This window comes from Pleurodeles waltl, chromosome 3_1 (assembly GCF_031143425.1).
Source record: "Pleurodeles waltl isolate 20211129_DDA chromosome 3_1, aPleWal1.hap1.20221129, whole genome shotgun sequence".
Taxonomy (NCBI): Eukaryota; Metazoa; Chordata; class Amphibia; order Caudata; family Salamandridae; genus Pleurodeles; species Pleurodeles waltl.
This window is the reverse complement of record NC_090440.1, coordinates 398,710,232-398,735,079: the sequence shown is the minus strand read 5'-3', so window position 1 is coordinate 398,735,079 and position 24,848 is coordinate 398,710,232. Positions and strand designations below refer to the sequence as shown.

Below are 24,848 nucleotides of genomic sequence, written 5' to 3'. Positions count from 1 at the left end.
AGGGCCCTGTGGCTAAGTAAGGTCCCTAAGGGCTGCAGCTTGTATTATGCCATCCTGGGGGAGCCCTCACCAACCACATGCACACTGCCTTTGCAGCTTGTGTGTGCTGGTGGGAAGAAAAAGGCAAAGTTAACATGGCACCCTTCTTACAGCCCTAAGGCAGGGTGCACTATACCACAGGTGAGGGCATAGCTGCATGAGCAATATGCCCCTACCGTGTCCAAGTCCTTTCTTTGACATTGTAAGTGCAGTATAGCCCTATTGAGTATATGGTCTTGGAGTTTGTCATTATGAACTCCCAGCTCCATAATGGCTTCACTGAACACTGGGAAGTTTGGTATCGAACTCCTCAGCACAATAAACCACATTGATGCTTGTGTTGGATTTATTGAACAATGCACCCAGAGGGCATCTTAGAGATGCACCCTGTATTTCACCCAACCCCTTTAGTGCAGGACTGACTGGTCTGTGCCAGCCTGCCACTAAGAGATAAGTTTCTGGCCACTTGTGGTGAGGGCCTTTGTGCTCTCGGTGGCCAGAAACAATGCCTGCACTGGGTGGAGGTGCTTCACACCTCCCCCCTGCAGGAACTGTAACACCTGGCGGTAAGCCTCAAAAGCTCAAGCTTCTTTTTACAGTGCCCCAGGGTACTCCAGGTAGTGGAGATGCCTGCCTCCCAGACAAAGCCCCACTTTTGGTGGCAAGTCCGGTGGAAAAATTAGGGAAAGCAGGGAGGAGTGATCACATCAGCTGGGACCACCCCTAAGGCTGTCCAGAGCTGAGGCGACCCCCTCCTTGCAAAATCCTCCATCTTAGTTTGGAGGACAAGGACCAATAGGATTAGGTCTGTGTCCTCCTCCCCAAAGTGAGTGGACACAGGAAGGGTGTAGCCTCCCTCAGGGACATTAGCCATTGGCTACTGCCCTCTGACCCTTGTAACACCCCCCAAATCCAAGATTTAGGGGCTCCCCTGAACCCAAGTCGTCAGATTCGTGGCGACCTCACAAGAAAGAAGGACTGCTAAGCTGAAACCACAGCAGAGAAGAAGAAAGACGAAAACTGACTTGGCCCCAGCCTTACCGAACTGTCTCCTGCTTCAAAGAGCCCTGCAAAAAGAAAGTGACGCATCCTGTGGGTCCACTACCTCTGCTAAGCCTCTAGAGGACTGCCTGCATCACAGAAGACCAAGAACTTCTGTGGACAGCGACCCTGTCCAAGAAAAATCTACATCTAAAGACTCCAGAGCCTCCCCGGGTCCGCGAGTCCTGACCACTCTTCACCCGAGGTCCATGGCTTGTGTCCAGGCCCTGGAACCCTGGGTTGACCTTTCCTGTCCTCCACAACAACACCTGCAGTGTGAATCCAGAGGACCGCACTGACTGCGACAGCACCGGACAAAGATACACTATGCCAAAAAGTACATTGCACCTGCAGCCCCCCTGGCCTTGGGGAACCTGACCTCCAGTGCAGCAAAGTTCAGCAGACAGCTCTCCTGTGGTTTTCCAGAACAGACCCCCTGGACCCAGCCTGCAGCATCTAAGTGACCTTGGGGTCCCCTCATAGGAAAGCATTGGGAGCCCAATGCTGCGTTCGCACCTGGCACCCAGTCGCCCTTGTGCCGCTGAGGATGTGTGTTTGGTGCTGACCTACACCCCCACCCTATTAACCCCCCCCCCCCAGGGCTCCTCTAAACCCCCCAACTCTGCCCTCCGAAGATGCAGGTACTTGCCTGTAAGCAGGCCTGATTCCGTGATTCCGAGTGCCCCCAGTCTCCATAGGAGCCCATGTTAAATTTGCCTCATCTTTGACCTTTGCACCCAGCTGGTTCTGTGTTGCTGGTGGTGGGTGGTTGGGGTTAACTTGAACCCCAACCTGTGGACTTCCTAACCCCAAGAGACTGGATCTGTAAGTCTTGTGCTTACCTGCAAATCATACTTACTTTTCTTTCCCCAGGATCTGTATCTGAAAATTGCACTGTCAACTTTAAAAAAAAGGTTATTGCCGTTTATTCAAAAAATGTACAGCTTACCAATTCCAATTAAAGTGGTATTGATACATTTGTGAAATATTTATTTATGTGCTTACCTGCAACTTGAATCTTGGTCTATGAATAAATTAACAAAATATATTTTTGCTATATAAAAACCATTGGTATGGAGTTAAGTCTATGAATGTATGCCTCATTTATTTCCTGTGTGTGTACAACAAATGATTTGCACTGCCCTCTGATAAGCCTAACTGCTCAACCACACTACCACAAAAGAGAGCGTTAGTATTATCGACTTTAACCTCTGTTAAACTTCTGGGGAACCCCTGGACTCTGTGCACACTGTATCTCATTTTGATATAGCATATACAGAAACAGCTTCCTACATTGGGGAATCAGTGGTGAGGTCTACGACTTTGCATGTGCTAGAATACTCAGCCAATACCTGATCGCACAACTAAATTCCAAAATTGCCTTTAGAAATAGATTTTTGAATTTGGCACCTTTTTCTATTTTTTGATAAAAGTCCTTCTATGGCCTTGGTTAAGTCCCTTTAGCATTTCTTTTTAGATTTAAATGTTATTGTAAGTTAGTTGTTAGTAACTAGAAGTAGTTTTTAGTTCCTAAAAGAAATCCCCAACTTTAGTAACATAATGAGCAGCTCAGAGGAAATGGTTGTGAAACTCAACCTCACCCCTTACCTGAATCTAGGGTTGGGAGAGTTAAGGTCCATCTGCAAGCTGAAAAAGATTATAACAGGTTCCAACCCTACGAAGATCAAGCTCCAGGACTTCTTGGCAGAACATACAAGGTACCACCCTGCTGAGGAGAAAGACCTCCCCTCAGATAGGTAAGAGGTTGGAGCGGAGGAGGATGAACTCCCCCCTCCCCACCTAACTAGGGAGATCATGGCCCCAAGGTCCCTATATCCAAGGATAGTGCTCACAGGATCTGGATCTTCCACAGGTGAGTCCAGTACCTCTGGGAACATTGAGGGCAGCCTCAATGTAGAGGACCTCCTTTTAGCAAGGATGGCCAAAAGATTAGCTTTGGAGCAACGGCTCCTAGCTATAGAGAATGAGAGAGCAGAATGGCGGCGGCAACTTAAATAGTTTCAGAGAGAATATTGATATCCTAAAAATCCCCAAAGGGATTGTCTCAAATTATGAAGAAGGTGATGATATCACCAAATGGTTCACAGCTTTTGAGAGAGCCTGTGCAACCAGAAAACTAAACAGAGCTCACTGGTGAGCTCTCTGATGGGAACTGTTTACTAGTAAATGTAGGGATAGACTCCTCACAATCACTTCTGCAGATGCTGAATCATATGACCACATGAAGGCTACCCTGATTGAGGGCTTTGGATTCACCTCTGAGGAGTATAGAATTAGGTTCAGGGGGGCTCACACACCCTCAAGTCAGTCCTGTAGACTACTCAGTGAAAACACTAGCTGGTTGGATAACTGGCAGTGGAGTGCATGAATATGATGGGCTTTATATTTTAAAACAACATCTTTTAAGTAATTGCTTCAATGACACGTTGCATCAATATCTGGTAGACCTAGGTCCAATTTCTCCCCAAGTATTGGGGAAAGAAGGCAGACCATTGAGTCAAGACAAGGGTGACCAAGACTTTCACTGGGGGTGACCAAAAGAAAGGGATCACAAAGCCTCCCCAAGGGAAGGGTGGTGAGACACCTAAGGAAAAAAACAAAGAGTCTTCACAAGGGCCCCAAAAACCTAAACAGGAGGATGGATCTCGAGTCTCTTCACAGTCCACAAGTGGGTACAAGGGTATAAACTTTGATCCCAAGAAGGCCTGGTGTCACAGCTGTAAACAGCATGGACAACAAACTGAAGACTTGACCTATCCCAAAAAGAATCCCCTAGCACTGCTCCAGTTAGTACTGGTATAGCAAGTCTCCAGGTGGGATCAACATTGTGCCCAGAGCAAATCAGGGTCCACACTGAAGCTACTCTAGTCTCTGAGGGTGGGATGGATGTAGCCACAATTGCAGTCTGTCCACCTAACATGCAGAAATACAGGCAGCACCTTTTAATCACTGGGACAAAAGTATAAGCCCTTAGGGATACAGGTGTCAGTGTCACTATGGTGACAGAAAAACTGGTTTCCCTAGGACAGTATCTGGCTGGCCAAACCTATCCAGTCACCAATGCTGACAATGTAACTAAAGTTCATCCCATGGCTATGGGGAGGGGTTACTTAATTGAAACAGGTAATGGTCTCTTCTGCAATCCAAGAGGAATGCTTGCTAGGGAATGATGTGGAGTCCTCAGCTTGGGCTGAGGTAGAAATCAAAGCCCATGCATCCATGGTGGGAATCCCTGAACTAGTGTGTGTGTGAAAACAAGAGCACAATCAGAGCGAAAAAGAAGTGTTGGAGCCTGGAATAACGGCCCAACCTTCCAAGAGAAAAAGTAAGAGGATTGGGGGCCCAGCCTCTGAAGAGCAAAAGAAGCAAGACCTCTCTTCTCATGAAGATGTCTTATCCCCTGAGGGAATTGAGTCCATGAAGCTGTATCCTTACCAGGGAGAGCTCTTGGGCCCAGGGGGGACCCTCAAGGTAACAGCGGTGCCAGGGACAAAAGACTTGTTCCACTCTTGAAGGCCTGAGACAGCAAGCCGCTGCACAGGAAAAGGGAGATGTCACTGGCTCCCACGGGGTCTTTAGGGAAGATGGACTCCTCTAAACTGAGGTCAGAGACCCCAAACCTGGTGCAACGAGGAGGGTGGTACTGCCTCAGCAGTTTAGGGGGTTTATCTTAACTTTGGCCCATGACATCATCCTAGCTGGGCATTTGGGACAAACAAAAACATGGAGTAGGCTTGTTAACCACTTCTATTGGCCCAATGTGTCCCAAAAGGTGAAGGAGTTTTGTAGCTCCTGTGTCACCTGCCAAGCCAGTGGTAAGGCAGGTGGCTACCCTAAGGCCCCCTTCATTCCACATCTTGTAGTGACCCTTTGAAAGGGTTGGTGTGGACATTGTGGGCCCACTTGAGCCACCCTCAGGGGATCAGTACATACTGGTAGTAGTGGATCATGCTACCAGATACCCTGAAGAAATTCCCCTGAGGTCTACTATAGCTCCTGCAGTAGCCAAGGCCCTGATTGGTATTTTTACCAGAGTGGGGTTTCCTAAGTAAGTGGTTTCTGACAGAGGTACAAACTTAATGTCAGCTTCCCTAAAGCACATGTGGAATGAGTGTGGGGTGACTTACAAATTCAACACACCACACCATACCATCCACAAACCAATGGACTTGTTGAGAGATTCAACAAGACATTGAAAGGCATGATCATGGGGCTCCCTGGAAAACTCAAAAGGAGGTGAGATGTCCTCCTGCCATGCCTGCTCTTTGCTTACAGAGAGAGGTGCCTTGGAAGAGAGTAGGGTTTCCCCCTTTGAGCTTATGTTTGGCCACCCTGTAAGGGGGCGACTGGCACCTGTAAGAGAAGGCTGGGAGAGACTTCTCCTTGAGCCTAAACAAGATGTGGTGGACTATGCACTTAGCCTCCGCTCTAGGATGGCTTAGTACATGAAAAGGTATCCAAAAACCTTGAGGCCCGCCAACAGCTCCATAAGCTGTGCTATGACCAAAATGCTGCACTGTTAGAATTCAAACCAGGACAGACGGTTTGGGTTGTGGAGCCTGTGGCTCCCAGGGGACCTCAGGGCAAATGGAGTGGCCCTTACCCTATCTTGGAGAAAAAAGAGTGAGGTCACCTACGTGGTGGACTTGGGCACTAGAAGGAACCCAAAAGAGTGATCCATGTGATCTGCCTGAAGCTCTAATGTGACAGGGCAGATGTAACCATGCTGATAGTTACTGAAGAGGAGCCGGAAGCAGAGAGTGAACCGCTCCCTGACCTTCTCTCACATGACTCTAAAGATGGGTCAGTTGATGGAGTTGTCTATTCAGACACCCTCACTGCCAATAGCAAGCTGACTGCAGGCACATCTTACAACAGTTTGCAAGGCTCTTCTCTTTGACCCCTGGACAGACTCATCTATGTACCCATGAGGTAGACACAGGAGACTGTTTACCTGTCAAAACAAAAATATACAGACAGTCTGACCAAGTCAAAGAGACCATCAAAGTGGAAGTCCACAAGATGCTGGAATTAGGGGTTATTGAGCACTCTGACAGTCCCTGGGCTACCCCAGTGGTCTTAGGCCCAAAACCTCATACCAAGGATGGCAAAAGAGAAATTAGGTCCTATGTGGACTATAGAGGTCTCACCTCTGTTAACAAAACAGATACACACCCTATACCAAGAGCAGACAAATTGATTGACAAGCTAGGTGCAGCCAAATTTCTAAGTACCTTTGACTGAACTGCAGGGTACTGTCAAATTAGGATGGCAACTGGAGCACATGAAAATACATCATTATGTACACCTGATGGGCATTATCAGTTCAGAACAAGAGTTATCAGAAGAAGAAGTTATTTACCTTTGGGAATGCTCTTTCTGGTGCATATGTCTAATGGAAGAATATCCTCACCTACATGCATTCCTTTCTATTCTGTGGAGTGGACTTCTCAGTTCAGTCTGTTTGGGAACACATTTTAACACTTATGAGTAATGCTCGTTCCATATTATTAAGATTTCTTCACTATAGCCTAATGATAACATCATACCAGGGTGTTTCTAAAATCTGATTAATTTTCACATTTTTCCTTTTGATAAAAATGTGTTATCACTCTGGTCACACATTTTTTAGGATTATGAGAATTTATATTATTTAATTCATAATACACATGAAAACAGTACAGTCTAAGTGCTTGTGTGATTTTGTTATATTTTAAAAAAAAACTTCAAGGTCATCTTCTAGAGTAGAAGTGGTCAAAAAAGATGTAGGACGCCTAATGTCTGAGAGAGAATTACAGAATCTCTCTACAGAAACTCCAGGTCTAGCTCGCCTGTTAATAGCCTTAACAAGATTATTAACTCTAGTACATCTCTTAGGTAGGAAACATCCAAAGGGATTATAAAATAGTCAGTCCAAACCAGAGGAATAGGTGTATTATAAAAGACTTTTCCAGTCTGGGCGAAAACAGCATCCAAACAGTGCTCAGCCTTATGTGTGAAGCCAGAACTTAATTGAAATGTCAGTCAGAGACATTACTAATTAAAAGATCAGTGTCTGGCTTTATGAGCATGTCTGCCCAAACGGTAAAATCTCCCTGGGACTGAAAGTATGAATGGCTCAAAAATAAAGGAGATTAAAAAACAGCAACAAAAAGGCGGTCAAAGTTATGATTTGTGTGGGGGGGCTTGTAACCAAGAATACCAGGGATGGATGTAGATGAGAAAATAACATGGAAACCTAAGTAAGCAGTAGAATAGAGCAATTGGAAGAGGGGGCACTTGTAAGGAACACCTGAAAATAGTTGCAAAGCCTCACCTTTCCAGTTAACTCGAGGAAAAAGGAACACTTTAAAATTAATCCAACAGACAAAAGCAATATCAGGAACAGAATATTCGATAGTTAAGGGCTCTATAACAAATACAACATCCAGTTGAAAATGTATTAAAGCATTGTGAAGTTCAGTTCAATGTTTACTTAAAGAATGAGCATTTATTAAAGCACAAACTTAATGGGTTTGTTGAGTACCAGACTTTGTAACTCGCTTCATGTTCACAACAGGTAGCCCATTGCTAGACAAGGAAAAAGAATAAAGCTGGCAGGCAATAGAGCACAAACTTGAACTCAGATAAAGATTTTGAAAATCTGGTGGTAGCACAAAGCATGAGGCCTCTGTTGAGAGAAAGATTAGACAAGGCATTGAGAGCTTACCACTTAGTGAGAAGCTAACTGCGACAGTTGAAACGTAAGACAGGAAGCATGGCTGGTACTGGTAGTAGACGGTTTGACAGAGAGGCTTGCCTTCAGTGGTCTGCTGTGTGGACATGTAGCATTGAGCCTTAAGGGCTCAGCTGGGACTAAACAAATAACTTTGGGGAAATAGAAATAGACCAACATGTCTGGCCGAAAAGTTTAATCTACCAAAGAGGAAAAATGGCAGGTAGGCAGCCACGTATCCCTTAGTAGCTTAGCCTAAAGTCAAAATATCTGAAGTAAAAGAATACTTGGTGTAATGTGCAAAGCCCAGTGATTAATTTCCCAAAAGAGAAAGTAGAAATGCTGGGTAATTATTAAATAGAATGCATAACAGTATTGTTACAAAAGAACACTAGCTAAAACTCTTTCCCGTTATAAATGTACTCTGGTATATCAGTTTAATCTAGAAGCCCAAACCAACCCTAACTGAAAAAGCTGTGCTAAAATCTCTGATAATAAATACCATAGAAAAAGTCCTCTGCAAATAAAAAGAACATAGAATGATGTAGTCAAATATCAAACCAACTCATCACTGTTGCAAAGATCGTCTCTCAAATGCTCTGGATATCCAAGAATTGCTGTCTACTGGCTGTGTTCAAACATGGATGAGCATGAAGGGCTTTCTACAGGGACACATGCGGTACATCTGCTGAGTACCTATGCATTCTCTGAGTAGCCATGCAGCATCTACCCTTAAATGATTAACTACTATCCTGCACCTGACCCAGAAAGCAAAAAACAATAGACAGTTACTATCTTATAACTTATTACCATAAGCAATTGTATTCACAGAAAACGGAAGGCCTAGTCAGAGAAAACAGAATGAACCCAGTTCTTCCACACAAAACACAGAGAAGAAAACTGTTCATGCAGTTGTTCCAACCCCAGAGCCCAGCCATAAGAGATGCACAATTTAAAAAAAATCAGTTAAAAAGATGCACCAACACCAATGCATATAGGGAAAGTGGCTGGGCCAACTGGACTGATACTTGGAATGTACTGTATGTCATGCCTTTACAGATTTGTCTCCTACGTGGCTGTTCTCATTACAATATTGTCTTACTTTGTGCATCTGCCTTACACTATACCTTATACTATGACTGACATGTGCCCTCTTGTGCCATCTGACTGGTGTATTTTCAGTGTTAAAACTCAGTAAAATTGGTTATTAAAACAAATGCACCACTGGGACTTTGTTTTATTACATCTTCGAAAATGAAGGTTATCTTTAACATGGGAGAGGTAGTATAGAAATATCCATGTAAGAACAAACACATATTTTCAAAATCATCCAGCTGTTTTATGAGCACTTTGGAATGATGTCATACGATAAGATTGTATGTGTCTCTCTCCGTCATGAGTGCAAACATAGAATGTCAAGCTTATTGCATTAAAATGGCCAAAAAAGGCAAGATTTTCTTTTGCCAGACATTTCTAAATGAGAGAATAAAACACATTTTATTTTTTGGTAGGTGGTGCGAAAGGTGAAGAATTTTTCAGCCCAAGTGAAAGTGGAGATAATGCAGGTAAATGCCCGGATTTGGAGCACAACCGTGGGCCTTTACCCCAGAGTAAAACACTCTTCCTTGGATACGCATTTCTGCTTACAGCTGCATCAGTTAGTGATAAATTGACCAATCGGCAGAAGTCACAAGACTGTGTCACAGGGAGCAGTGAGGAAGAGGAAGGTGAGATACCTATATATCTGTGTGTTAATTTGCTTTGATTGTATATCAATGTTAATCTTAAAAGCATTTCATCAAACAGTATGTGCACAATTCTGAATAAGTTAGCATTATTGACCAAGGAGAAGATGCAAGTCACTGGGCATAACCTGATTTGTTTGCCCACGTCAGAAGCGGTGTCCGGTAACTAAATTAAGAGCAACAACGACTTCTTTAAATGAATGAATGCATGAACAAATTTGACTTGCGTTGCGTGGCATACACTCTTTTTAGGTGTTTTTGACACTTATGTGTGTCCACACATCACTACCTGCTCATGCCACTCTCCTTCATTCTAACCTCCGGCACATCAGTCCTTTGCTAGATATTTAAATGCACTGTGTTCTAAGAAAGGTGCCAGTGAAGGTCTGTACCAGTGGTCCCAGCAACATTCTGAGTATTCAGGTTGTTCCTTTGTGACCACTTAAAATCATTTATTTGGCCATCTCTGCTATGCTCCTGGTGAGTGGGTCTCAAATATTGTCAATTATCATTCCAAGAGAATACTCTACTCTGAAGTAGGGAAGCCCAGATATGGTGCCATTCCGCATCCCTCTTGCATAGTCATGTTTGATGTTTGTTGTTTATTTGCCCACCTTTTGTTCCTAAACTTTTAATTCCTCAATGAAGTCACATAACAGAACAACAATTATATTAACCACAGTAGCCCTATCTGTGCACAGTATGCCAGGAGAAGAATAGCTTCCCCTACAAGCCCAGTAATGAATACAGTTTTATTATCTGTTATCCTTCATAGAATTCTGTTTTACACGCACCATCACTAACTGCATTCTTTTCTGGCTTATACTCTCTTCAAGTGTTTAGGGGGTCTGCCTCATCCTCAAGTCATTTCTGATGGTAATTAACCTCTTATGCTTTCTATACTTTGTGTACGTCCAGCTGGCTATACATATGATCTAGAATCCTCATACTGTAGCTCCTATACCAAACAATGCCAACACACTTGGTAGAATGTGGGATGTACTGTATAAAATTACAATGATGTTCCCAGCATAGTAGAGTTAGGGAAAGTTAGAAATAATCACCTGTGCAACAGTCTCTTACAGAGCTATTACTAGAGAAAGAATTTAAACTTCCACAATTGATCAGCTTGAAGGTCAATAAGCCATGAATACATTTCTCCACCTCTACCTTACCCCTTTTCCTCTAAGCCATGAATACATTTCTCCACCTCCACCATACCCTTGTTCCTCTGTATCCTTCACTCCACTAGTACTGCTATCCTAATGGCGGGTGATTGAAATTAGAATGTGTTCAGAGAGAGGTTCCAAAGCAGCTCTTTATCCCTCATTTCCTCCAACAGATGGGTCAAAACCTTGCTAGTCCCATTTTATCCGTCATTTGATGTCTCTTACATTCTGGTTACAAGGCATTTAACAGTGTGTCTCTTTATTATGTTCCTTTGGTTGCAGAAAACATTATGCAAAGTCACCAACAGATTAACACAATTGACTCATAACTGAAAAGGTAACAGAGTTGAAGGGAGAAATGATGGAACTTGAAAAAGGCCTATCGACCATTGTAGTTTCTCCATTCTGTTCTTAGAACTGAGGGTGTTCTCGCTTAATTATTTCCACACAACTTACTGCTACACCATGTTCCCTTGTAGTACAATCAATCATCATGTGTAAATGGAGCACTAGTTCTGACAGGAAGGCTTCTTTTTGTACTAGGACTTCCTGAAAGGAAAATATGTGAGCCATTTCCAGTGTGCCAACACATCTTTTTTTTTTTTTTAATTATTTAGAAAAACTATTTTATTAAGATTTTGTTTGTTTAATTCTCTCTCAGGTGATCTCCATTGACAATCATAAGGACTGTATAATTCTGCTCACATTTGGGGACCCCAGAGTAGTTCTTTTAAAGTCATATTTACTTCACCTCACTTCAGAAAGGCGAAAACGCATGTGACACAAATGTTAAATTTGCACCCTTAAAACTATCTATATTGGCAATTATATTGAGTTATGTTAAAATTTGGAAGAGAAAAGGCTTATGCTTTTAAGAGTCACTAGAAAGTGACCTTATTGAGGAAATCGTTCACAAACTCTTTTTGCTTCTTTTGCTTCTTCTTTTTGCTTCTTTTTAAAGTAAGAGAAGGGGCAAGTAAATGGTAATTTAACTGTACAGGCTGCAACTTTGAAAACAATGAGAATAGAACACTGTGCCTTTAAGGGCCTCTTAATCTCCAATATCCCATTATGCCCTACAGGTAGGAGTTTACTCAGTTATTTTTCACAAGTGAATTAGGAGTGTAAAGTTATACTTACTTTTACCTCTTCCCTTAGTGAGGAAAGAGGGTTGTGTAGTGTCTTTGAACTGTGCGTGTTAGGACCCCGTGACTATGTGCGGACTAATGAAGGAAATTACGTAATCAATCTGGGAGGTGTCAGGGTGTGGTCTTAATGGTTATTGGGATATTGATAGTTACATATTGTACTTTGATGAGTAAAGACGCTTACAACAAGCTCCGTGTGAGGTGTGTTCTTTTGCATGCTACCAGTCTGGTAAGGACGCAGCAACTGGCAACGGAGATGGGATACATGCCTTGAAGAAACAGAAGTGCTCTCCCTGAGAGTTTGCAAGAAATAGCAAACTGCTCATGCGTGCCACATCCATTCAAGCCGAAACAAAGAAGCCTGCGATTGGCGCATGTGGAGCGCAATCACCACTTCAGCCTGTATGAGGCCTCGTGAAGAAGTTAAAGGCCCAATAAGGGAGCACTGTTGGAAAATCCCCTCAAGACTTGCTGGCACGGCTAAAGAAAACCAAATATGCTGCGCCACAACTCTGAGCCATCAGTCATACAAAGAAAATGCTAAAGGCAGTAACAACCAAGTGCAACATAAAAGACAGAGACAACAAAGTGTATTGGTAGAAGGAAGCGACAACCAGGCACAAGAAATAAATATATACTCACCAGCAAGAAAACAGTCACAACTGAAGCATCAGGCATGCCAATTGAGACCTGCTGGAGAAGCTGATACATGCAAAGTAGCAAGTATTATCCACTACATTCTGAATCTCGCGTTGAGCAATGCGGCTCAAGATCATTGCCCACCGATATCAAAGTCACAAGGTGGGCCCGAAAGAGACAGCTGCCAAAATAGCATGAGGAAATGACTTGAGCAAACAAAAATGAACAAAAAATCAAAGACCAGAGCATGCAAGAAACAGAAAATGTACTTACTGTCAAAAGTGAAGGTGCAACACAGACACTGCGCTGGTCTGGCGACACAAGTTCAGGTGCGGAAACAATACTCCTAGCAGGCACGGATTCAGGTGCACAATGAACGCTGCCTGAACAGCACATGCTCTCAATGTCAGAAGAAAAAAAAGTTGAAGTACAAAGCAGCCGCTTTCCTGAAATCTCTGTAACCATTTGGTACCACCAGAAAACAAAATATTGGTGCCAGATGGGCCACCTGGATTCAGACTTTGGATGATTTCATAGATGCTCTGGAAGAAGTCATTGATTAGAAAAGCATGAAATACTTAAAGTATCTTGCTGGTAACCAAGTGAAAGGAGTACTAAAGAACCTCTTACAGACTGAGAAAATGTCTTACCGTCAAATCAAATAAGCGTTAGAAACGTTTAGTTCAACCTGATGCTAAATGTCGACTCTGAAAGGTACATTTTCAATCAAGCGAGACAACGAGTTGGTGATACGATGGATGAGTTTGGTGAATGTCTTGATGTGCTTATCAAACATAGCAAATTTAGTGAATTTAATGATGAGGAAGTCATTCACTTCAAAGCCACTGATAGTTGTTTGTCGGACTCGTTCAGAAGAAGCATGTTGTGAGAAACACTCAGGCCCTCATTTTGAGTTTGGCAGGTGCCACTCTGGTTTTCTGCCCACTGGCCCTATTATGAGCTTCCAGCTGGCACAGCCACGTAATTGAGCACCCATTGTGCTTTTTACTGCCTGTAATTCAGGCAGTGAAAAGCGTGACATGGCTGTCCATGGGGGCCCCTGCACTGCCCATGTCAATTGCATGGGCAGTGCAGGGGCCCACATGGGGGCCCCAGCACCCTGTCTCCGCCAGCCTTTGCATGCAAAAGCCAGCGGAGAGGGGACTTTTAATCCCCAGGGCAGCTGCTGCTTGCTGCGCTGCCCTGTCGGATTAAGACCGACGGCACCGCCAGGCTGTCGACCAGCAGCAACCTGGCAGTGCCGGCGGTCGGACCATGGTGACTCCGACAGGTTCATAATGTGAAGGCCGGACCACTGCTTTGGCGGCAGTCCAATCGCCAACGCAAGTCTTGCGGTCACAGGACTGCCAGACTCTTAATAAGGGCCTCAATCTAGAAAAGGTATTAATGGCTGCTAGAGCATAGGAAGGAGCTGATTGGCAAACCACCTACATGGAAGCAGGGACAGCAAAAGGTGAATCGGCATTAGTCATGAAGAGAAGACACCAGAGCCGAGCAGATACCCGTAAGTCAACATAAGTGGAAAAAGAAAGACTGTGTTTCTGATGTGGATTTTTGTTTCAACAGAAGAATAAATGCCCAGCCATCAGACAAATGTGTAAAGGGTGCGGAAACCAATTTGTGACCATTTGCAAAGCGAAGAAAAAACGAAGTGTGTCACAGTAGATGGAGAAGATTGACACCAGAATGTTCCAGAAAGAGTCTTGTCACACTATGTAGGAAGTTGGCTCTGTAAGCACTATTTCAAAGTAAGGAATAGTATGCACAGAGTCCAAGGGTTCCCCTTAGAGGTAAGATAGTGGCAAAAAGAGATAATACTAATGCTCTATTTTGTGGTAGTGTGGTCGAGCAGTAGGCTTATCAAAGGAGTAGTGTTAAGCATTTGTTGTACATACACACAGGCAATAAATGAGGAACACACACTCAGAGACAATTCCAGGCCAATAGGTTTTTGTTATAGAAAAATATATTTTCTTAGTTTATTTTAAGAACCAAAGCTTCAAATTCTACATGTAATATCTCATTTGAAAGGTATTGCAGGTAAGTACTTTAGGAACTTTGAATAATCACAATAGCATATATACTTTTCACATAAAACACATATAGCTATTTTAAAAGTGAACACAGTGCAATTTTCACAGTTCCTGGGGGAGGTAAAGTAATGTTAGTTCTTGCAGGTAAGTAAACCACCTACGGGGTTCAAATTGGGGTCCAAGGTAGCCCACCGTTGGGGGTTCAGAGCAACCCCAAAGTCACCACACCAGCAGCTCAGGGCCGGTCAGGTGCAGAGTTCAAAGTGGTGCCCAAAACACATAGGCTTCAATGGAGAAGGGGCTGCCCCGGTTCCAGTCTGCCAGCAGGTAAGTACCCGCGTCTTCGGAGGGCAGACCAGGGGGGTTTTGTAGGGCACCGGGGGGGACACAAGTCAGCACAGAAAGTGCACCCTCAGCGGCACTGGGGCGGCCGGGTGCAGTGTGCAAACACGCGTCGGGTTTTAATAGGTTTCAATGAGAGACCAAGGGGTCTCTTCAGCGATGCAGGCAGGCAAGGGGGGGGCTCCTCGGGGTAGCCACCACCTGGGCAAGGGAGAGGGCCTCCTGGGGGTCACTCCTGCACTGGAGTTCCGATCCTTCAGGTCCTGGGGGCTGCGGGTGCAGGGTCTTTTCCAGGCATCGGGATTTCAGAGTCAGGCAGTCGCGGTCAGGGGGAGCCTCGGGATTCCCTCTGCAGGCGTCGCTGTGGGGGCTCAGGGGGGACAACTTTGGTTACTCACAGTCTCGGAGTCGCCGGGGGGTCCTCCCTGTAGCGTTGTTTCTCCACCAGTCGAGTCGGGGTCGCCGGGTGCAGTGTTGCAAGTCTCACGCTTCCTGCGGGGATTGCAGGGGTCTTTAAATCTGCTCCTCTGGAAACAAAGTTGCAGTCTTTGTTGAACAGGGCCGCTGTTCTCGGGAGTTTCTTGGTCTTTTGGAAGCAGGGCAGTCCTCTGAGGATTCAGAGGTCGCTGGTCCTGGGGAAAGCGTCGCTGGAGCAGTTTTCTTCTGAAGGAGGGAGACAGGCCGGTAGGGCTGGGGCCAAAGCAGTTGGTGTCTCCGTCTTCTCTGCAGGGGTTTTTCAGCTCAGCAGTCCTCTTCTTCGTAAGTTGCAGGAATCTGATTTCCTAGGTTCTGGGGAGCCACTAAATACAAGATTTAGGGGTGTGTTTAGGTCAGGGAGGGCAGTAGCCAATGGCTACTAGCCCTGAGGTTGGCTACACCCTCTTTGTGCCTCCTCCCAAGGGGAGGGGGTCACATTCCTATCCCTATTGGGGGGATCCTCCATCTGCAAGATGGAGGATTCCTAAAAGTCAGCTCAGGTTGCCTTAGGGGCTGTCTTGACTGGCCAGTGACTCCTCCTTGTTTTTCTCATTATCTCCTCCGGCCTTGCCACCAAAAGTGGGGCAGTGGCCGGAGGGGGCAGGCAACTCCACTAGCTGGAATGCCCTGTGGTGCTGGAACAAAGGGGGTGAGCCTTTGAGGCTCACCGCCAGTTGTTACAGCTCCTGCAAGGGTAGGTGATAGCACCTCCACCCAGTGCAGGCTTTTTTACTAGCCACAGTGTGACAAAGGCACTCTCCCCATGTGGCCAGCAACATGTCTCGAGTGTGGCAGGCTGCTAAAACCAGTCAGCCTACACAGGCAGTTGGTTAAGGTTTCAGGGGGCACGTCTAAGGTGCCCTCTGGGGTGTATTTCACAATAAAATGTACACTGGCATCAGTGTGCATTTATTGTGCTGAGAAGTTTGATACCAAACTTCCCAGTTTTCAGTGTAGCCATTATGGTGCTGTGGAGTTCGTGTTTGACAGACTCCCAGACCATATACTCTTATGGCTACCCTACCCTTACAATGTCTAAGGTTTGGCTTAGACACTGTAGGGGCACAGTGCTCATGCACTGGTGCCCTCACCCATGGTATAGTGCACCCTGCCTTAGGGCTGTAAGGCCTGCTAGAGGGGTGACTTATCTATACTGCATAGGCAGTGTGAGGTTGGCATGGCACCCTGAGGGGAGTGCCATGTCGACTTACTCGTTTTATCCTCACCAGCACACACAAGCTGGCAAGCAGTGTGTCTGTGCCGAGTGAGGGATCCCCAGGGTGGCATAAGATATGCTGCAGCCCTTAGAGACCTTCCCTGGCATCAGGGCCCTTGGTACCAGGGGTACCAGTTACAAGGGACTTACCTGGATGCCAGGGTGTGCCAATTGTGTGAACAAAAGTACAGGTTAGGGAAAGAACACTGGTGCTGGGGCCTGGTTAGCAGGCCTCAGCACACTTTCAAATCAAAACATAGCATCAGCAAAGGCAAAAAGTCAGGGGGTAACCATGCCAAGGAGGCATTTCCTTACACAACCCCCCCCAAACGAAAGAGGATGAGACTAACCTTTCCCAAGAGAGTCTTCATTTTCTAAGTGGAAGAACCTGGAAAGGCCATCTGCATTGGCATGGGCAGTCCCAGGTCTGTGTTCCACTATAAAGTCCATTCCCTGTAGGGAGATGGACCACCTCAACAGTTTTGGATTTTCACCTTTCATTTGCATTAGCCATCTGAGAGGTCTGTGGTCAGTTTGAACTACAAAGTGAGTACCAAAGAGGTATGGTCTCAGCTTCTTCAGGGACCAAACCACAGCAAAGGCCTCCCTCTCAATGGCACTCCAACGCTGCTCCCTGGGGAGTAACCTCCTGCTAATGAAAGCAACAGGCTGGTCAAGGCCATCATCATTTGTTTGGGACAAAACTGCCCCTATCCCATGTTCAGAGGCATCTGTCTGCACAATGAACTGCTTGGAGTAATCTGGAGCTTTTAGAACTGGTGCTGTGCACATTGCTTGTTTCAGGGTGTCAAAGGCCTGTTGGCATTCTACAGTCCAGTTTACCTTCTTGGGCATTTTCTTGGAGGTGAGTTCTGTGAGGGCTGTCACTATGGATCCATATCCCTTCACAAACCTCCTATAGGACCCAGTCAAGCCAAGGAATGCCCTGACTTGAGTCTGGGTTTTTGGAGCTGCCCAGTTCAGAATAGTCTGGATCTTGGGCTGGAGTGGCTGAACTTGGCCTCCACCTACAAGGTGTCCCAAGTAAACCACAGTTCCCTGCCCTATCTGGCATTTGGATGCCTTGATAGAGAGGCCTGCTGATTGCAGAGCCTTCAAAACCTTCTTCAGGTGGACCAGGTGATCCTGCCAGCTGGAGCTAAAGACTGCAATATCATCAAGATAAGCTGCACTAAAGGACTCCAAACCAGCAAGGACTTGATTCACCAACCTTTGGAAGGTGGCAGGGGCATTCTTTAAACCAAAAGGGCATAACAGTAAACTGATAATGCCCATCAGGTGTGGAGAATGCTGTTTTTTCTTTTGCTCCAGGTGCCATTTTGATTTGCCAGTACCCTGCTGTTAAGTCAAAGGTACTTAAGAATTTGGCAGCACCTAATTTGTCTATCAGTTCATCAGCTCTAGGAATGGGATGGGCATCTGTCTTGGTGACAGAATTGAGTCCTCTGTAGTCCACACAAAACCTCATCTCTCTTTTTCCATCTTTGGTGTGAGGTTTGGGGACTAAGACCACTGGGCTAGCCCAGGGGCTGTCAGAGTGCTCAATTACTCCCAATTCCAGCATCTTGTGGACTTCCACCTTGATGCTTTCCTTAACTTGGTCAGACTGTCTGAAAAATTTGTTTTTGACAGGCATGCTGTCTCCTGTGTCCACATCATGGGTACACAGGTGTGTCTGACCAGGGGTTAGGGAAAAGAGCTCAGCAAACTGTTGCAGGACCTTCCTACAGTCAGATTGCTGTTGGCTAGAGAGGGTGTCTGAATAGATCACTCCATCCACTGAGCCATCTTTAGGGTTTGATGAGAGGAGATCAGGGAGAGGTTCACTCTCAGCTTCCTGATCCTCATCTGTTACCATCAACAGATTCACATCAGCCCTGTCATGGAAGAGCTTGAGGCGGTTCACATGGATCACCCTCTTGGGGCTCCTGCTAGTGCCTAGGTCCACCAGGTAGGTGACCTGACTCTTCTTCTCTAGCACTGGGTAAGGGCCACTCCATCTGTCCTGTAGTGCCCTGGGAGCCACAGGTTCCAGAACCCAGACTTTCTGCCCTGGTTGAAATTCAACCAGTGCAGCCTTTTGGTCATACCAAAACTTCTGGAGCTGTTGGCTGGCCTCAAGGTTTTTACTTGCCTTTTCCATGTACTCTGCCATCCTTGAGCGAAGGCCAAGTACATAGTCCACTATGTCTTGTTTAGGCTCATGAGGAGGTCTCTCCCAGCCTTCTTTCACAAGAGCTAGTGGTCCCCTTACAGGGTGGCCAAACAGAAGTTCAAAGGGTGAGAACCCTACTCCCTTCTGAGGCACCTCTCTGTAAGCGAAAAGCAGACATGGCAAGAGGACATCCCATCTCCTTTTGAGTTTTTCTGGGAGCCCCATGATCATGCCCTTTAATGTCTTGTTGAATCTCTCAACAAGGCCATTAGTTTGTGGATGATAGGGTGTAGTGAATTTATAAGTCACTCCACACTCATTCCACATGTGTTTCAGGTATGCTGACATGAAGTTGGTACCTCTGTCAGACACCACCTCCTTAGGGAAGCCCACTCTGGTAAAGATACCAATGAGGGCCTTGGCTACTGCAGGGGCAGTAGTCGATCTAAGGGGAATAGCTTCAGGATACCTAGTAGCATGATCCACTATTTCCTGAGGCTGTGGGAGGTTCAAGTGGACCCACTATGTCCACACCCACTCTTTCAAAGGGGACCCCCACCACTGGAAGTGGAATGAGGGGGGCCTTTGGATGTCCACCTGTCTTACCACTGGCTTGACAGGTGGTACAGGAGACACAAAACTCCTTAACTTTCTGGGACATGTTGGGCCAGTAGAAGTGGTTGACTAGTCTCTCCCACGTCTTGGTTTGTCCCAAATGCCCAGCAAGGGGAATATCATGGGCTAAGGTCAGTATGAACTCTCTGAACGCCTGAGGCACTACCACTCTCCTAGTGGCACCAGGTTTGGGATCTCTTGCCTCAGTGTACAGGAGCCCATCTTCCCAATAGACCCTATGTGTTCCAGTTTTCTTGCCATTGGACTCTTCAGCAGCTTGCTGCCTAAGGCCTTCAAGAGAGGGACAGGTTTCTTGCCCCTTACACAACTGCTCCCTTGAGGGTCCCCCTGGGCCTAAGAGCTCAACCTGATAAGGTTCTAACTCCATAGGCTCAGTTCCCTCAGAGGGCAGAACTTCTTCCTGAGAAGAGAGGTTCTCTTTTTGTTGTTGTGTTGCAGCTGGTTTCCCAGCTGACTTTCCTTTCCTCTTGGTAGGCTGGGCCCTTTTTCCAGACTCCAGCTCTACTTTTTCACCCTGAGCCTTGCACTGTGCCCTCGTCTTGACACACACCAGTTCAGGGATACCCAGCATGGCTGCATGGGTTTTCAGTTCTACCTCCGCCCATGCTGAGGACTCCAGGTCGTTTCCAAGCAAACAGTCTACTGGGATATTTGAGGAGACCACCACCTGTTTCAGGCCATTGACCCCTCCCCACTCTAAAGTTACCATAGCCATGGGATGTACTTTAGTCTGATTGTCAGCGTTGGTGACTGGATAAGTTTGTCCAGCCAGGTATTGACCAGGGGAAACCAGTTTCTCTGTCACCATGGTGACACTGGCACCTGTATCCCTCAGGCCTTCTACACTTGTCCCATTAATTAAGAGCTGCTGCCTGTATTTTTGCATATTAGGAGGCCAGGCAGCCAGTGTGGCTAAATCCACCCCACCCTCAGAGACTAATGTAGCTTCAGTGTGACACCTGATTTGCTCTGGGCACACTGTTGATCCCACTTGGAGACTAGCCATTCCAGTGTTAGCTGGAGTGGAGTTAGAAGTGGTACTTTTCTTGGGACAGGCCTTGTCTCCAGTTTGGTGTCCAGGCTGATTACAGCTACGACACCAGGCCTTTTTGGGATCAAAGTTTTTACCCTTGTACCCAAAATTGTTTTGTGAACAGGCTCTGGGCCCACCCTCCTGTGCAGGTTTTTGGGAGCCTGAAGAAGACTCTTTACTATTTTTGTTTTTGGATGTCTCAACACTCTTCCCCTGGGGAGGCTTTGTGACCCCTTTCTTTTGGTCACCCCCTGTGGAAGTCTTGGTCACCCTAGTCTTGACCCAATGGTCCGCCTTCTTTCCCAATTCTTGGGGAGAAATTGGTCCTAGGTCTACCAGATGCTGATGCAGTTTATCATTTGAACAATTACTTAACAGGTGTTCTTTCACAAATAAATTGTACAGCCCATCATAATTATTAACACCACTGCCTTGAATCCAACCATCCAGTGTTTTCACTGAGTAGTCCACAAAATCAACCCAGGTCTGGCTCGAGGTTTTTTGAGCCCCCCTGAATCTAATTCTATACTCCTCAGTGGAGAATCCAAAGCCCTCAATCAGGGTTCCCTTCATGAGGTCATAAGATTCTGCATCTTTTCCAGAGAGTGTGAGGAGTCTATCCCTACGCTTTCCAGTGAACATTTCCCAAAGGAGAGCACCCCAGTGAGATTTGTTCACTTTTCTGGTTACACAAGCCCTCTCAAAAGCTGTGAACAATTTAGTGATGTCATCACCATCTTCATATTTAGTTACAATCCCTTTAGGGATTTTCAACATGTCAGGAGAATCTCTGACCCTAGTTATGTTGCTGCCACCATTGATGGGTCCTAGGCCCATCTCTTGTCTTTCCCTTTCTATGGCTCGGATCTGTCTTTCCAAAGCCAATCTTTTGGCCATCCTGGCTAACTGGATGTCCTCTTCACTGGAGTTATCCTCAGTGATTTCAGATGTGCTGGTCCCTCCTGTGAGGGAAGCAGCATCTCTGACTACTATATTTGGAGACAGGGCTGGAGTGGCCCTGTTCTCCCTAGTTAGGACTGGTAGGTGGGAATTTTCCTCCAAGTCACTATCTTCATCCTCTGTGTTGCCATCCTCAGAGGGGTTGGCCTTTTCAAACTCTGCCAAAAGCTCCTGGAGCTGTAGTTTGGAAGGTCTGGGGCCCATTGTAATTTTCTTTATTTTGCAGAGTAACCTTAGCTCCCTCATCTTAAGATGGAGGTAAGGTGTGAGGTCGAGTTCCTCCACATTCATCTCTGCACTAGACATTATGCTTCTAAAAGTTGGAATACTTTTTAAGAATCTAAAACTAGTTCTAGGTACTAATTCAAACTTTCACAAAACCTTTAAACTCTAAAATGAATGCTAAACAGGGACTAACACCAGGCCCTAGCAGGAATTTTAAGAATTTAGAAAAATAGTTCAAATTGCAAAAATCAATTTCTAATGACAATTTTGGGAATTTGTCGTGTGATCAGGTATTGGCTGAGTAGTCCAGCAAATGCAAAGTCTTGTATCCCACCACTGCCACCAATGTAGGAAGTTGGCTCTGTATGCACTATTTCAAAGTAAGGAATAGTATGCACAGAGTCCAAGGGTTCCCCTTAGAGGTAAGATAGTGGCAAAAAGAGATAATACTAATTCTCTATTTTGTGGTAGTGTGGTCGAGCAGTAGGCTTATCAAAGGAGTAGTGTTAAGCATTTGTTGTACATACACACAGGCAATAAATGAGGAACACACACTCAGAGACAATTCCAGGCCAATAGGTTTTTGTTATAGAAAAATATATTTTCTTAGTTTATTTTAAGAACCACAGGTTCAAATTCTACATGTAATATCTCATTTGAAAGGTATTGCAGGTAAGTACTTTAGGAACTTTGAATAATCACAATAGCATATATACTTTTCACATAAAACACATATAGCTATTTTAAAAGTGGACACAGTGCAATTTTCACAATTCCTGGGGGAGGTAAAGTAATGTTAGTTCTTGCAGGTAAGTAAACCACCTACGGGGTTCAAATTGGGGTCCAAGGTAGCCCACCGTTGGGGGTTCAGAGCAACCCCAAAGTCACCACACCAGCAGCTCAGGGCCGGTCAGGTGCAGAGTTCAAAGTGGTGCCCAAAACACATACGCTTCGATGGAGAAGGGGGTGCCCCGGTTCCAGACTGCCAGCAGGTAAGTACCCGCGTCTTCGGAGGGCAGACCAGGGGGGTTTTGTAGGGCACCGGGGGGGACACAAGTTAGCACAGAAAGTGCACCCTCAGCGGCACTGGGGCGGCCGGGTGCAGTGTGCAAACACGTGTCGGGTTTTCAATAGGTTTCAATGAGAGACCAAGGGGTCTCTTCAGCGATGCAGGCAAGGGGGGGGGCTCCTCGGGGTAGCCACCACCTGGGCAAGGGAGAGGACCTCCTGGGGGTCACTCCTGCACTGGAGTTCCGAACCTTCAGGTCCTGGGGGCTGCGGGTGCAGGGTGTTTTCCAGGCGTCGGGATTTCAGAGTCAGGCAGTCGCGGTCAGGGGGAGCCTCGGGATTCCCTCTGCAGGCGTCGCTGTGGGGGCTCAGGGGGGACAACTTTGGTTACTCACAGTCTCGGAGTCGCCGGGGGGTCCTCCCTGTAGCGTTGTTTCTCCACGAGTCGAGTCGGGGTCGCCGGGTGCAGTGTTGCAAGTCTCACGCTTCCTGCGGGGATTGCAGGGGTCTTTAAATCTGCTCCTCTGGAAACAAAGTTGCAGTCTTTGTTGAACAGGGCCGCTGTTCTCGGGAGTTTCTTGGTCTTTTAGAAGCAGGGCAATCCTCTGAGGATTCAGAGGTCGCTGGTCCTGGGGAAAGCGTCGCTGGAGCAGTTTTCTTCTGAAGGAGGGAGACAGGCCGGTAGGGCTGGGGCCAAAGCAGTTGGTGTCTCCGTCTTCTCTGCAGGGGTTTTTCAGCTCAGCAGTCCTCTTCTTCGTAAGTTGCAGGAATCTGATTTCCTAGGTTCTGGGGAGCCCCTAAATACAAGATTTAGGGGTGTGTTTAGGTCAGGGAGGGCAGTAGCCAATGGCTACTAGCCCTGAGGGTGGCTACGCCCTCTTTGTGCCTCCTCCCAAGGGGAGGGGGTCACATTCCTATCCCTATTGGGGGGATCCTCCATCTGCAAGATGGAGGATTCCTAAAAGTCAGTCACTTCAGCTCAGGTTGCCTTAGGGGCTGTCCTGACTGGCCAGTGACTCCTCCTTGTTTTTCTCATTATCTCCTCCGGCCTTGCCGCCAAAAGTGGGGCCGTGGCCGGAGGGGGCGGGCAACTCCACTAGCTGGAATGCCCTGTGGCGCTGGAACAAAGGGGGTGAGCCTTTGAGGCTCACCGCCAGGTGTTACAGCTCCTGCAAGGGGGAGGTGATAGCACCTCCACCCAGTGCAGGCTTTGTTACTAGCCACAGAGTGACAAAGGCACTCTGCCCATGTTGCCAGCAACATGTCTCGAGTGTGGCAGGCTGCTAAAACCAGTCAGCCTTCACAGGTAGTTGGTTAAGGTTTCAGGGGGCACCTCTAAGGTGCCCTCTGGGGTGTATTTCGCAATAAAATGTACACTGGCATCAGTGTGCATTTATTGTGCTGAGAAGTTTGATACCAAACTTCCCAGTTTTCAGTGTAGCCATTATGGTGCTGTGGAGTTCGTGTTTGCCAGACTCCCAGACCATATACTCTTATGGCTACCCTGCATTTACAATGTCTAAGGTTTGGCTTAGACACTGTAGGGGCACAGTGCTCATGCACTGGTGCCCTCACCCATGGTATAGTGCACCCTGCCTTAGGGCTGTAAGGCCTGCTAGAGGGGTGACTTATCTATACTGCATAGGCAGTGTGAGGTTGGCATGGCACCCTGAGGGGAGTGCCATGTCGACTTACTCGTTTTGTCCTCACCAGCACACACAAGCTGGCAAGCAGTGTGTCTGTGCTGAGTGAGGGATCCCCAGGGTGGCATAAGATATGCTGCAGCCCATAGAGACCTTCCCTGGCATCAGGGCCCTTGGTACCAGGGGTACCAGTTACAAGGGACTTACCTGGATGCTAGGGTGTGCCAATTGTGTGAACAAAAGTACAGGTTATTGAAAGAACACTGGTGCTGGGGCCTGGTTAGCAGGCCTCAGCACACTTTCAAATCAAAACATAGCATCAGCAAAGGCAAAAAGTCAGGGGGTAACCATGCCAAGGAGGCATTTCCTTACACACCAACAAAGACAAAAAAAAGACCTCAACTGCTACAGGTCGAAACTAAACAAAGTCAATCACCATCAAGTTCATCCTGCAAGATTTACTTAATGTCACCGTCGAAGAACAGTAAAGAGGGTGAATGTGTGATCATCATAGATAAAAGGGAATAACATGCACAAGTGGGCCTTGCCGCTTGCATGGAA

The 24,848-nt window shown here is 46.4% G+C and overlaps 1 protein-coding gene across 8 annotated transcripts in view; it reads left to right on the top strand.

Annotated features, from left to right (window-relative positions):
• Positions 1–24,848, top strand: part of TP53BP1 (tumor protein p53 binding protein 1) — an 848,450-nt gene that overhangs the window by 765,177 nt on the left and 58,425 nt on the right. For all 8 annotated transcript variants that reach the window (XM_069222604.1, XM_069222600.1, XM_069222601.1 and 5 more), the window contains one exon: positions 9,328–9,543. In XM_069222604.1, the coding sequence (XP_069078705.1) occupies positions 9,328–9,543 (216 nt within the window). The remainder of the gene's footprint in view (positions 1–9,327; positions 9,544–24,848) is intronic.